General features: G+C 52.5%; 1 protein-coding gene across 2 annotated transcripts in view; it reads left to right on the top strand.

The window, feature by feature from the left end:
* The window catches only part of Bicra (BRD4 interacting chromatin remodeling complex associated protein), a 72508-nt gene extending 59093 nt beyond the window's left edge, over window positions 1-13415 (top strand). For both annotated transcript variants that reach the window (XM_005361070.3, XM_026786218.1), the window contains 8 exons: window positions 5249-5878; window positions 6030-6210; window positions 6441-6550; window positions 8004-8065; window positions 8970-9118; window positions 9302-9396; window positions 9587-9689; window positions 11524-13415. In XM_005361070.3, the coding sequence (XP_005361127.1) occupies window positions 5249-5878; window positions 6030-6210; window positions 6441-6550; window positions 8004-8065; window positions 8970-9118; window positions 9302-9396; window positions 9587-9689; window positions 11524-12629 (2436 nt within the window). In that variant the 3' untranslated portion in view covers window positions 12630-13415. The remainder of the gene's footprint in view (window positions 1-5248; window positions 5879-6029; window positions 6211-6440; window positions 6551-8003; window positions 8066-8969; window positions 9119-9301; window positions 9397-9586; window positions 9690-11523) is intronic.
* Window positions 13416-14461: the final 1046 nt, after the last annotated feature.

Below are 14461 nucleotides of genomic sequence, written 5' to 3' on the forward strand. Positions count from 1 at the left end.
GGCAGGCATTCTCCCACTGAGCCACGCCCCCAACCCCTCACTGAGGGATTCTAGGCAGAGGCTCTCCCACTGAGCCACACCTCCAGCCCCTCACTGGGTGATTCTAGGCAGGGGCTCTACCACTGAGACATGCCACTGACCCCTCATTGGTGGGCTCTAGGGAAGCACCTGCTACTGAGATACATCACAAGCTCTTTGAACATTTTGAGAGAGTCTTGCTAAGTTGTCCAGTTTAAGCCACAGAGTCTGAAGTCACTGGGCATCCAAGTCTATTCTGCCACACATAACCTAGAATAAGTTCTTTAAACTGGGTTTCCTGGGTCTAAAAGGTGTGGCTTTATATCGTGATGCTCTCTCAGCTGTCGGCTGTGGACTGTCAATGGTCCAGCTTCGGCAGCAGTGCGGTGTGCACCCCTCTTCCGCCAGTCTCACTAGTACATTCACGGTGAACTGGAGCACCTTATACTCGTCTTTAAGTTGTATTTATTTTCATTGCCAATGAAATCAGGCAAGTTTTTATATACTTAAGAGGTATTTATTCTATGAAATTGTTTATATTTTTTGCTATTTTCAACTGGTGGTTCTTGGTCAGCTTCTTGTTGATTTGTGGACACTTTTTACATGTGAGGAAAGTGGGCCTTTGCTCTCATGTGAATGGTAAGCACACGAGAGATTAAGGCAGGCTGCCCCTTTATTCTAGAGAGGCAGATCTTGAACTTGTTTTAAAAAAGAAAAAGAAGGGTGGGAATTGGAACAGAAATATATTATCCAGCAAGGGGCTGGATAGCAAAGTCAGTGTGGACTTGGTCTCAAATAGCCACGATTTTATAGACTGTCTGCCATGTAAACCTGAACATGTTTCTTCTGTCTAGATTGAGGACTGGGAGGAAGACTTAGGTTGAATCAGTGAGCTAGTGTGTCCTCCACACAGAGTAGGAATTGCTTGTGTCTGCTGTAGTCAGGACCTCCAGTGGTTGTAGGTGCACTTAGTGGTCAGAGGCGAGGCGTTGGGTTCCCTGGAGCTGAGGGTACAGGCAGTTGTGACCCGCCTGGTGTGGGCGCTGGGAACAGAACCTGGGTCCTCTGGAAGAGCAACAGGTGCTCTTAACCACTGAGCCAGCACTCCAGCTCTGTCCTTTTATGCTTTTTAAATGCTGACTGCAACCCATGAATGTCCCTAGCAGGCAATGCATGTAGGTGACAAGCCATGGTCTGAGGAAATTGTAGAGTTTTGGGGAGGGGAGAGTCCTGGTATCTTCTATCACCACCTCTGGGCCCTGGGGTCTTAGGCAAGTTGCTTGTTTCTCTGTACCTCAGTTTCCTTGCCTCTCAAGTAAGGGTGATAATGACAGCAGCTACTTTACAGAGTGAGGACACTCATGTAAATTCATGAATGCTGTATTCTTACACATTCATGTAAGAATGTGTAACCAGGCCCAACCAACACTGAGACCAGGCAGCTGGGTGTGGTGGCCTATGCTTGCAAGAGGCAGGAAGACCCAGAGGTTCAAGGTTATCCTGGGTTTCACAGTGAGTCCCAGGCTGACCTGCAGGACGTGAGACTGATAGGCAAGGCTCAAGCTCGAATCCCAGGACCTATATGGCAGAGGCAGGCAGTTTGAGCCATTCTGATCTACCTAGTGAGTTCCAGGCCAGCCTGGGCTACGTGAGAGTCTCATCTTAAATCAAGAAATAAAGAAGGTGTTGGGCAGGGCGGCAGTCATGTAAAGGCTTGCTGAGGTTGGTGAATCTGCCTGCCAGCTCAACCGTGTGGGCGTCTGAAGGGACAGGCTACAGCAAGCTTCCACAGTGGATAAGTAGTGAGAGCCGCTGTAGGAAGCTTCTTTTTGGCCTTGTCTCGGAAGTGACATACAATTACGTATGGGGAATTCCTAATCACAGATACTAATCCTGGCTTGGTATGGGTGGGGTTAAATATAAGGAGGTGGGGTGGCCAGGGCTGTCTTAGAAATTGGTAGTAATTTTTTTTTTTTATTTGTATGGGTATTTTGCCTGTGTATATGTATGTCCGCCACTTGTGTGCCCAGTGCAGACAGAGGCCAGAGGAGGGTGTCAGATTCCTTGGAAATAGAGACTGTTGTGAACTGCCATGTGGGTGCTGGGAATCAAACCCCAGTTCTCTGGAAGTGCAGTCAGTGTTCTTATGCACCAAACCACCTCGCCAGCCACCGTCAGTCTTTCTTGGTGTTTGCGTGTTTTTGTGGTGCAAATGCTATGTTTTTGTTACTTGGATATTTGAGACTAGGTTGTATGTGTGATCTCTGCCCCACACTCCTGAGATTTTAGTGCAGTATGACAGCCCCGGGAAGAATTGTCTCTTCAACATTGTATCGTTCAGGCAGATGTAATGTGCATCTGTACCCGAAGTGTTCTGGAGGTGGGGGCAGGGAGGTTACTGGAAGTTTGGGGCTAGTCTGGCTTATAAAGTGAGACCTGTCTCAAAACCAAGCAAAGCAAACCCCCTTGTTTTGTACTTGTGCTGTGAGCAAAGCTAGCGGGTTTGGTGTGCACACAGAACTGCTTGGTTCAGTTTTGTGCTCAATTTATTTTATATAAATATGTGTGCATATGTTTATCTTGGGTTTTGAATTTGAGTCTTAGGCTTGTGGACAGGTGCGGTGTCCACTGAGCCATGTCCCCAGCACTCATAAGCCAGTTTGAACACTTGCTCAGCAAGGCGGTCTTGTTTCACTTAGCTCTCCCACACCCCGTGTGGCCATTCACTGGAAAGGTGTTTAGGGAGTGGAAACACTGGCTTTTCTTAGGCACCAGTACAATAATCTGCACTTTCTACACTGGGCTATATTCTGGTTTGCCTATTGTATATATGGCCACAGTGGATATCCCTGTGAGCAAGGACTGGGATTGTCTTTCTTTTAAGGTTTATTTATTTTGAGCCGGGTGGTAGTGGTGCACATTTTTAATCCTAGCATTCAGGAGGCAGAAGCAGGCAGATCTCTGTGAGTTTGAGGACAGCCTGGTCTAGAGAGTGAGTTCCAGGATATCCAGGGCTACACAGAGAAACGCTGTCTCGAGAAACCAAAGAAAAGAAAAGAAATTTAAGTGAAACATTTTATTATTTGTGGAAAGATTGAGTAAACCAATCAAAAATAATCCGAAAGGGAGCTGGCAGCCGTCAGTGACTCTAGTCTCAGGGGCTCTAGTGCCCTCTTCTGGCCTCTGTGGGCCAGACATATATGCAGGTAAAACATATATTCATAAAATAAAAATTAAAAAAAAAAACCTTAAAGGACATCAGCACAGCTCTGCCCTGCCTTGCAGGTAGATACTAAAGCTCCACCCCCATCCCCCTGCCCCTTCCAAATTTTCTGTGTTGCCTGCTCTTGGAGAAGGAACGACTGAGTTAAAGGTTTGTTTTGTTTTGTTTAGCTAAAGATGACCTTGAACTCCTGATCCTCTTGCCTAAGCTGCCTTCCAAGTGCTGGGATCATAGCCCTTCAGCCACTATGCCAGGTTGAAGTAGTGCTGGGGATCAAACCCAAGTCTTTGTACATAGTGGACAGACACGCTACCAACTGAGGCCATTCCCGAAAGAATGAAGCTTTGAAATCACCATACGAGCTGCCTTCTGCAGGATTGTCGGAGGATGGTCCCTTTCACTGTGTGGCAGGCCCAGATCTGTTACTCTGCCAAGAGCTGGCAGTGCTGTAGGGATGGCGAGGCTGGTTGCTTGATCTAGTTTGTTTTAAGTGTATTTTCTTAGTTGGCAACTTCTTAGTTGCCAAAAGTTAATCAGAGCTGAGCTTGGAAGGGTTGTTCAAAATGTCCCGGATTTAGGGGCCAGATGCTGGGGGTGTCCCACCAGGCGGTAATGCTGAATGAACTACAGATTGTGTCAATGTAGAGCAGGTTGTTAACATCTGGGTCCTGACCCCTTTGTGGGGGGCGAACAACCACAGGGGTTGCCTGAGACCATCGAAAAACACAGATTTTAGATTGCAGTTCATAGCTAGCGAAAGGACAGTTATGAAGTAGTAATGACAGTCGTGTCGTGGTTAGGGGCATCACAACACGAGGAACTGTATTGAAGGGTCGCAGCACTGGGAAGGTTGGGGACCGCTACTACTGGTCTCAGGTCTTTGTGTGTGTGCCCACGTGCATGTCACAGATGATGTGCGGAGGGCAGAGGTGGTTGTGGGAGATGTGGGCTCTGGGGATCGGACTCAGGTCCTCAGACTTGACACCAGGTCTTGACCTGCTGAGCCATCTTGCCAGCCCAGTGTCTCAGGAGGTAAAGGCTTCGAAAAGGGTGGCAGCTGCACAGGGACCTACACTCAAGCCCCACATCTTGTTGGTGGCAGACTCCCTCTTACCCTCGTCCACTTACCCTCGTCGTGAGGCACCCCATTATCCAGTACTATGGCCAGCTCATTGCTCTAGGACAGTGTCAAGGTGCCGGCCATGGCTTGGGTACACAGCTGGCACTCACTGGTTGCTCAGTGCCTGCTATGGTCATGACTTGAGGATAGTCCTGAGGGGCAAAACTGGCCAAGACCTGCTTAGGTGGAAGGACAGTCAGTGCACAGGGGTGCAGGATGCAGGCTGGATGGTGTGGGTGACTTGCCACTGTCTAGAACTGCCACACATATACAAAAGTGGACATAGGTCAGGGGCACACTGAGAGACAGGCAACAGAATAGTGCCCAGAACACACCACCCACACACCCATTTCCCATGGTTGGCCACTTCCTATTGCCCTCTTGTCCTTGCTGCTGGGTCATGAAGCCTCCCACACTGGCCGGCAGCCACATACCCCGAGTGTCGTCTGTGTAATGTCATGTGGGCAGCTCCCTGTGCTGTGCTCCTCCTGCCTCCTGCTCGGCAGCTTGTGGTGCTCCTCCCAGTGTTCCCTGCCGCTGCTTCCTCTGCTGCTGCCCACCTGTGCACCCTGCAGGGCTTGCCTTGGTCTGCTGGGTGGGGGGGTGCACAGGGGAGATCAGAGGGTTGAGTAGGGTGGGGGCATGTGGCGACAGAGGGGTGGGTAGGAGAGAATGCACGGGTGGCCGGGTGAAGCGAGGTGCCGAGAAAGGCGAGTGGTGGCAGTGGGGTCCTGCCTCCAGCAGGACTGGAGTAGGTGGAGAATGGAGCCTTTGAGTGGGATGGTAGAGGGCTGGGTGAAGGGGGCCTGGGGTTACAGTGTCTTGGGAGAGCGGAAGCCAAGGCTGATCTGAGCCTGTCTCTGCCTCTGTCTCCCTTTTTTGCACAGATCCCTGCAGCTGCTCCACTAAAAGCCCCTGGCCCTGCCTCCTCCCCATCACTACCTCACCAGGCTCCCCTGGGAGACAGTCCCCACATGCCCTCCCCACACCCTGCCAGGCCCCCTTCCCGCCCACCTTCAAGACCCCACTCACGCCCTCCTTCCCAGCCACAGAGCCTGACTTGCCAACCCTTGGAACCTGCCTTGCACCCCTGTCCTCCTCCCCAGGGTTCCTCAGCTAGTATCTTTGTCATCCAGAATCAATTGGGTGCCCCACCACAAGCTGGCACCCCAGGCCCCACGGCCCCAGGCCCATCCCAGCCCCCTCTGCGACCCCCATCCCAGCCCCCTGAGGGTCCACTGCCCTCAACCCCCCACCTCCCTCCTGCCTCTACCCCCTCCACTGTGGCCTCCTCCTCTGAGCCTTCTACCAGGTTGCCAGTCCCCACACCCCCTGACTTCCAGCCCCAGTTCCCACCGGGTCAGGGACCCCATAAGTCCCCCACTCCGCCACCAACCCTCCACATGGTCCCTGAGCCCACAGCACCCCCTCCACCACCACCTCGGGCCTTCCAGATGGTAACTGCCCCCTTTCCTGCGTTGCCCCAGCCAAAAGCACTTCTGGAAAGATTTCACCAGGTAACCATCAGTAGGGACACCTAACTTCCCCAACTTCCCAAACTGGCCCCCTGTCCTGCCCTGCCCTGCCCTGCCTACAATGTGTCCGTGTGCTTCTGGCTACCCTATTGCCATCCCATGCCCCACCCCTCAGCCACCTGTCCTTCCTCAGGTGCCATCTGGGATTGTCCTCCAGAATAAGGCTGGAGGCACACCCACCACCCCACAGACGTCTACCACCCTGGGGCCCCTCTCCAGCCCTACTGCCTCTGTGCTAGTCAGCGGACAGGCACCACCTGGGGCTCCTGCCGCCTCCAGCCATGCCCCTGCCTCCACATCTATGGCCACCACAGGTAGGGAGAGGAGCCTGCCTAAGCAAAGGGATCAGGTAGAACTGCCGTGTACCAGAACCCAGGGTGTCGCCCTACCCTCCTGGCACCAACAGGTCGAGGAAGGAGGGCAGACTGCCCAGGTATTGGGAATGAGGCATTGGTGGGAGGGCTGTGGGATGGGAAGAATGCTCACATGGAGGAAGGGCCTTCATGCTGGTGACCCCTGGGTCCTCTCCCTTGCTCCCCCCTAGGTCTCCCTCCTTTACTTCCTGCCGAAAACAAAGCTTTTGCCAGCAACCTTCCAACCCTGAGTGTGGCCAAAGCTGCTGTGTCTGGGCCAGGGAAGCCCCCAGCACTGCAGGTAAGGAGCCTCAGAGCAACTAGGGATCAGAGTGAGCTAGCAAGAGATAGACATAGGACACGGGGCAAGGGCTGCTTAGGTGGTGAGAAAAGCTAGCTAGGGGCAGGAGTGTATGGACCTCTGTAGGATCAGAGGTGAAGCACCAATACAGCAGTTTAGATGTGGGTGGTTCAGTGGCTGGGGACGTGGCTCAGTGGTAGAGCCTCTGCCTAGAATTCCCCAGTGAGGGGCTGGGGGCATGGTTCAGTGGTAGAGCCCATGCCTAGAATCCCTCAGTGAGGGGCTGGGGGTGTGGCTTGAGGATGGAGCACTGACTTGCACAAACCTCTGGATTTTGGTAAAGAAGATGGAGGATATTATTAATCATGATGAAATTGTAAGGTCAACATAGGAGACCTCTCTGAGCTGGTACAGAGAGGACACAGGTGGGGGGGCACCAAGGGCTTGGACCTATTTGCTGATACTCTTTTTCCCATAACCTAGGCCACATCTCCCAAGCAGGTTTCCTCCCTTTCTCCTTGATTTTTTTTTGTCTTTCTTCCCTCTCTGTTTTAGTTGAGGCAGAAACTTACTTTGTAGTCCTGACTGGTTTGAAATTTAGTATGTAAACCAGGCTGGTCTTGACCTCATAGACATCTTCCTACCCCGCTCCTTGGTTTTGAAATGGGGTCTCTATCCAAGACTGGCCATAAACTCACAAACATCCACCTCCGTGGTTTTTGAGATGGGTCTGTTTGCTCTCCATTGCTATGATAAGACAGTAACCAGCCAGGTGGTGGTAGTGCACACCTTTAATTCCAGCACTGAGGAGATACAGGCAGGTGGATCTCTGTGAGTTCAAGGCAAGCCTGGTCTACAAAGTGAGTTTCAGGACAGCCAGAGCTACACAGAGAAACCCTGTCTCCAAAAATCAAAAACCAAAACAAAAGACTGTAATCAAAAGCAGCTTAGGAGAGGGATGGGTTTGTTTGACTTATTCTTTCAGATCACAACCCATCATTGAGGGAAGCCAGGGCAGGAACTGGAGCACAGACCATGGGAATGGTCCTTACTGGCTCACTCACTGGCTTCATCGTTCATGGGTTTATGTTCTTGCTAGGCTAGCTTTCTCCCGAAGCTTGGGGTCCCCTGCCTAGGAAATGTTGCCACCCACAGAAGGCTGGGCCCTCTTGTATCAGTTAACCAAGATAATTCCCCAAAGAGCAGACATAAGTTGAGGCTTCTCTCGGTGACTCTAGGCTGTTTCAAGTTACAGCTCAGGCTAACCGGGACACAGGCATATGCCAGCACACCTGGCTTTCCCCACCAGGTTTCTCTTGATGGGCAGGGATGCTGTAGCTGGTGCCAGCTCCCTTTACCATCTATGTCCATGGCTAGATGGGGGACATAGACTGAGGAGACCTAGAAGTCTTCCTCCTAGTGGCACCTGTCACTCACCTGTCTTCTTCCGCAGTATGACAGCAAGTTGTGTAGCCTGAAGAAACAGCCCCTCCTACAACCCAGCAAAGAAGCCTGGTGAGTGACAGCCACCTGCCCCGACCTCTACAGAGTCCCAGTTCCAACTCTCCCGAGCTGTGTGCATTCCCTCTTGACCTCAGTTTCCCTTCTGCCAAGGGAACAATGGCGGGCTGCTTACTTCAAGAGGCTGCAATGCACTAGGCCCTGGGTTCCATCTACAGTTTGATGTCAGTGCTGTCGCTGTTTTGTAGCTTGTCAGATGTGGTGGAGAAGAGCCAGGGGTGTCCGGATGGGCCCGTGGGTTAAGTGCACATAAGTTTGAGGGTCAGGGAAGATGGGGAACCATGGTTTGAGTGAGTCAGGTAAATTGAATCGGTGGCCTCCTGTTGGTGAAAGCAGGCAAGGTGTTTGAGAACTCAGAGGTTTGAGTGGTGTTTGCTAACAGAGAGGAGAGCGGGAGATCTGCCCCATGGTGTAGTGGGCTGCTTGCTCTTCAGGGCTTGTCTGGTGGGGCACGTGGTCATGTGATGGAGAAACCCAGCCCGTTGTAGTAGGGATTCTGTAGAAAACCGCAACTGAGAAATAAAGCAGGTACTTAGAATCTAGCACCCTCCTAGGCAGCCCCACCCCTACAGAGGCAGTGGAGTGGTCCTGCCCCCTGGTGGCAAGAGACAGAGCAGCATGGATCTGAAGGTTCCCACCTAACTCTCAACCCCTCCCTTTCTCCTTTGGATCCTCTAAACAAGAGTGACATCCCCTCACTTTCCCAGGCTTCTCTTTCCTCTTCTGTCACCTGTTAACTTTGGTCCATGGCCAGGGAGGCCATGAGACAAGTGGGTGCAGGGAGCCAGGTTGGCACCACCCTCCTTTGCAGTCTGAATTTATCATGGGGCTGAGGTTCAGTATCAGTTTCTCTGGCCCTCACCCCAGCTCTGTGTATGTGGTCTAACCCCACCCCCAGCTTCCTGGAGCATCTGCACAAACATCAGGGTTCCGTCCTGCACCCCGATTACAAGACAGCCTTCCCCTCCTTTGAGGACGCCCTCCAACGCCTCCTGCCCTACCACGTCTACCAGGGTGCCCTCCCCTCCCCCAACGACTACCACAAAGGTGAGGCCTCCCCACTGCTCTCTTCCCATGTCCCCAAGTGCCCCCAGCTCAGCCACCAGCCCTCGGTGTTCAGGCCACAGAGCATGAAGCAGGGTGAGCATTGTGTGCTCGGCCACAGGCGCCTTGTGCCGTCCACTCATCCCCCGACACATCTCCTGACCTGTGTGGCTTTTCTTCCTTCAGTGGATGAAGAATTTGAGACTGTCTCCACGCAGCTCCTCAAACGCACCCAGGCCATGCTCAATAAATACCGGCTTTTGCTTTTGGAAGAGTCCCGGGTAGGATTTTCAAGCTGCTGGGGTCCCTTCCCCGCTGTGAACTGTCCTTGCCTTGTTCTGGACAGGAGTCGGGGGGTCTCTCCTTAGCTGGGAGGGAGGTAGATAGTCTGAGCCTGACCAGTTACATCCTGCCAGGGCCTTCTCTTCCCTAACTTGCTTTTCCTGTGTCCTTTATATCACCCCGCCACAGAGAGTCAGTCCTTCCGCAGAGATGGTTATGATCGACCGAATGTTCATTCAAGAGGAGAAGACCACTCTTGCCTTGGATAAGCAGCTCGCCAAGGAGAAGCCTGGTGAGAGGGGAGGAATGGGGATAGCATACCCCCATCTATCATGCACCTTGATGCTGGGATTCCTAGCAAGCAACCTGACGTGCATGGGTGCACGGGGAAGACAGAGGCAGAAGGATCTCTCGTTTTGTCTAGACGGCCTAATCTAAAAACAAAACAAAACCAAATCCAAGGATTCTGTTGAGTGGCCTTACCTTTCTTAGCCACCAGGGGGCACAGGAGCCCCTCCTGCTTCCCTTGCTATAGCTCCCTGTGAGTTTCCACTCTAGAAGAGGGGAGGAGGGGCATTTCTGCCAGCCTAGGCTGATGCAGAAGCAGGAGAGAAGAGCCAGGGCTGAGGCACACAAGCAAGGTTCCTGCCACACCCACTCTGTGCCTTTTCTTTGCTTGCACCCCCCTAAGAACGAGGCTTTCCTCTTCCTTTTTGCACTTTAAGCATCCTATAAGCTTTTCCTTTAAGGAAAGCATGTGTCCACCCTTGCTTTTCCAAAATTCTCCTTCAGCCTTGTCCTACATTCAAGTACCATTATTCTATTGAAAAACTCCGCCGTTCTGCTTCCCCTGCCCCGGCCCCAGGCTTTGCTGTGTACTCACAGGAGTCAGGCACTAGTGTGAATCTTTCTGAACCCTTTGAGGTCTGTTCTGGAGCTCTCTGCCTTTAGGAAGGACGTGTGTCTCCTGAGTATCCCTAGTGAGTCTGGAAAGGACCCTGTGTTCCCCACATAAGAATGTCTGTAACAGGGGCTGGAGAGATGGCTCAGTGGTTAAGAGCATTGCCTACTCTTCCAAAGGTCCTGAGTTCAATTCCCAGCAACCACATGGTGGCTCACAACCATCTGTAATGAGGTCTGGTGCCCTCTTCTGGCCTGCAGACATACACACAGACAGAACATTGCATACATAATAAATAAATATTAAAAAAAAAAAAGAATGTCTGTAACAAGTCTGATGGACGACATGGGATAAATTAGAGCTATAAGCAAGCAGCCAGGGTTCAGGGGCGTGCCTTATGGGGACACGTATGCCTAGCCCATAAGAAGACAAGGAAGTCACCCTGGAGCATTTGTTTGTCTTTGAGGTTAGCACCTCCAAAGTGTTTAAACCTCGGGCTGGGAGCATGCTAGGACTGAACTGCTGAGCCACGCCCTAACTCCTCACTGTGGGATTCTAGGCAGGAGCGCTACCACTGAACCACTCCCCAACCCTGTTTTGTTTTGTTTTTAGCTTCAAATTTTTAGAGATAGGGTCTCACTGAGCACCCAGATTTGCCCGGGCTGGCCTTTGTACTCAGATCCTCCTGCCTCAGGCTCCTGAGTAGCCGGAATGACAGACGTGGGCCATGTAGGCCACTACCCTTTGTCTGGAGCTGTGCTTGTTTAAATTCTTACTGTTTGTCTTACACACGTGACCCTAGGAGGGCAGTGAAGTTTTAGGCAGGGCTTGGGAGTCATTGATAAAGGAAGCCTGCAGTGTAGGGTGGCCCAAGGATCTGCTCATCTAGACCAGCAGTTCTCAGCCTTCCTAACGCTGCCACCCTTTAATTTTAATACACTTCCTCTTGTGGTGGTGGACCCCAACTTATAAAATTATTTTCATTGCTATTCCATAACTGTAATTTTGCTACTGCTATGTGTCATCTGTAAATATCTGATATGCAGGATATCTGCTATGCAACCCCTGTGAAAGGGTTGTCTGACCCCTAAAGAGGTCCCAACCTACATGTTGAGAACCGCTAGTCTAGACTCGTCCTGGACCTGAAGATAAGATATTCAATATACAAGTACCTCTCTCAGCTTACCTACTAACCCTGAGGGTTTTCTCTGTCCCAACTCCACAGACGAGTACGTGTCTTCCTCCCGCTCCCTCGGCTTCCCTGTCCCAGTGTCTTCCGAGAGTCACCGGCTCCCCAGCCATGGCCCATCATCCTCATCTTCCACATCCGGAACCTCTGCCCAGCCCCCTCCTCACCTGCCCACCAAGCTAGTGATCCGGCACGGCGGGGCTGGTGGCTCCCCTTCGGTGACCTGGGCCCGGACATCATCTTCCTTGTCATCAACATCCTCATCCTCATCCTCTGCCACCTCATCCTTGGACGCAGATGAGGATGGCCCCATGCCCTCTCGCAACCGGCCACCCATCAAGACCTATGAGGCCCGCAGCCGCATCGGCCTCAAGCTCAAGATCAAGCAGGAGGCGGGGCTCAGCAAGGTGGTGCACAACACTGCACTGGACCCTGTGCACCAGCCCTTGCCTGTACCTGCACCTGCAAAAGGGGCGGAGCCTCCGCCGCGCTCAGCTCCGCCCTCACTCCCTCCTGCCACGCAGGCACAGATGAATGGCACTCTGGACCATCCCCCGCCCACAGCACGCAAACCCACAGTGCCTGCGCCCTGCCCACGTCTACCATTGCGCAAGACCTACCGTGAGAACGTGGGTGACCCAGGTGCTGCCGAGGGTACGCACGGACGGCCGCGGGGTGCAAGCAGCCCGACCTCACTACCTGCCAAGGTGGATGAGGCTACCAGTGGGCTGATTCGCGAGCTGGCTGCGGTGGAGGACGAACTGTATCAGCGTGTTTTGAAGGGCGGCCCACCACCCCAAGAAACCCCAGCCTCCACCACCAGCCAGGGCCCCAGCGAACCCAGCTGGGAAGCACCTGCACTGCCCCCGGCCAAACGACGCAAGTCCGAGTCCCCTGATGTGGACCAGGCCAGCTTCTCTAGTGACAGCCCGCAGGACGATACGCTCACTGAGCATTTGCAGAGCGCCATCGACAGCATCCTTAACCTGCAACAGGCCCCTGGCCGGACACCCGCAGCTCCCTACCCCCATACAGGGCCCATGCCTGGCAACCCCACATCCCCAGCACCCCTGCACAGGCCAGACGCCTTTCCACCATCCAGTCACAACGGTGGCCTCGGTGCCAGGACGTTGAACAGATAACACTGGGCTGCTCCTGCGGCCCCTGTCAGGTGCTCCCAATCCCACCTCCAGGGGAGCAGCCTGGCAGCCAACCTCCACCTCTGAGGGGACACTAAACCAGTCCCCGACAATTCTTGCCTAAGTTATTTGAGTCACAAAGGCCTCACCACCTTCCTGCTTCCACGTTGGCTAGAGAGTTGGGATGGGGCGTGGGCTTTCTAGGGGAGGGGGGTTCTGTTGCAATGTACAATGTCCCCCTGGCACAGGCCAGGCCAGGGGATAAGAGTGAGTGTTTCCCAGGACTGGGCTACTGGGTTGACGCACTGGTAACATCTGAATACCAGGCCTTATTTGATTGGCTTCATGGATCGCTGTCCACAGCGCTCAGAGCTGTGAGAGACCTTCAGACAGACTCGGCTCACTTCCCGTTCCCTGCAGAGCCTGGAAAATTAGGAAGCAAGGACTCAAGCAAGTGTCCCAAAGTACCTGCGTCCCATCCATATGTGCACACGCCAGAGTCATCCTGTGTGTGTACATGCACGAGAGTTAGAGAGATTCCCACCACCCCCATCCCTCCCGAGGAACAAGACACGGGGTCTTCCTCCTCCCAAGCTGTCTTCCCTGTATTCTTTTTGCCTCCAGTCCACCATGCCACGTTTTGAAATCTTGGAGACAAAACTAGTACTGTAAGATAAAGATTTTTTTTGTACTGTATTTATTGTGTATAACGATTTTTTAAGGGAAAATTCTGTACATCTAGAACTCTTGTAAATTAAAAGCTGATCCTTTTTTTTTTTTAAGACTGTACTCAGGCCCCCTCCGGCCCTTGTTGCTTTTGGGTGTTTTATTTTGGGATTGGTGTTGGTGGGTTGGGACCAAGCCGACAGAGAGGAATTTCTTTCTTTTTTTTTTTTTTTTTGGTTTTTCGAGACAGGGTTTCTCTGTGGCTTTGGAGCCTGTCCTGGAACTAGCTCTTGTAGACCAGGCTGGTCTCGAACTCACAGAGATCCGCCTGCCTCTGCCTCCCGAGTGCTGGGATTAAAGGCGTGCGCCACCACTGCCCGGCAACAGAGAGGAATTTCATATGTTGGTTGAGTGTCCAGTAGGTCCTAGGCCATGTTCTAAGCCCCGTGAGGCCTGTGAGATGGCTTAATAGATGCAGCGCCTTCCAGGACTCAATTTTGGTGGCTGGCACTTCACTTGAGAAGGAAAGGACCAACCCCCCCACCCACGCTGTTCTCTCACCACTACATGTGCAGTAGCATACATGCCCACACACAAATAAATGTAAGGGGACTTGGGCTTTTTTTTTTTTGTTTGTTTGTTTTGGTTTTTTTGTTAACTAGAAGGTAGTTTGGAAGTCCTTACCTCTGAAACCAATGCTGTCTGTCCTTACTATACCCAGTTACGTACTTTAGGCTTTGCTTGAAATGCTCTGAACCATTGCCTTGGGAAACATGGCATTGGGACCCTCACAGTCGAGGGTCAGTGTTCTCAACCACCCGTGCAGCACCTTGTTTCAGACAGTTTGCTGTTCAAAGACATTTATGGGGCTGCAGAGATGCCTTCGTGGTTAAGAGTGCTTACTGCTCTTGCAGAGGACTAGGTTTGGTTCCCAGCAGCCGGATGGGTGCTCGCAACTCTAGTACCAGAGATATGACGGCCTTTCTGGTCCCTTGGATCCCTGCACACGTTACACAGAAATTCACATGGGCACACACATAGACTATACATAAACAAATCTTAAAGACACTTAGGAGTGTGGGTCATGCATGCCTGGTCTTCCCAGCCCTTGGAAGGTGGAATTAGAAGTTCAAGGTTATTCTCAATGACCTGGGGTTGGGGCGGGGGGG

Source organism: Microtus ochrogaster, linkage group LG4 (assembly GCF_000317375.1).
Source record: "Microtus ochrogaster isolate Prairie Vole_2 linkage group LG4, MicOch1.0, whole genome shotgun sequence".
NCBI classification, from domain to species: domain Eukaryota; kingdom Metazoa; phylum Chordata; class Mammalia; order Rodentia; family Cricetidae; genus Microtus; species Microtus ochrogaster.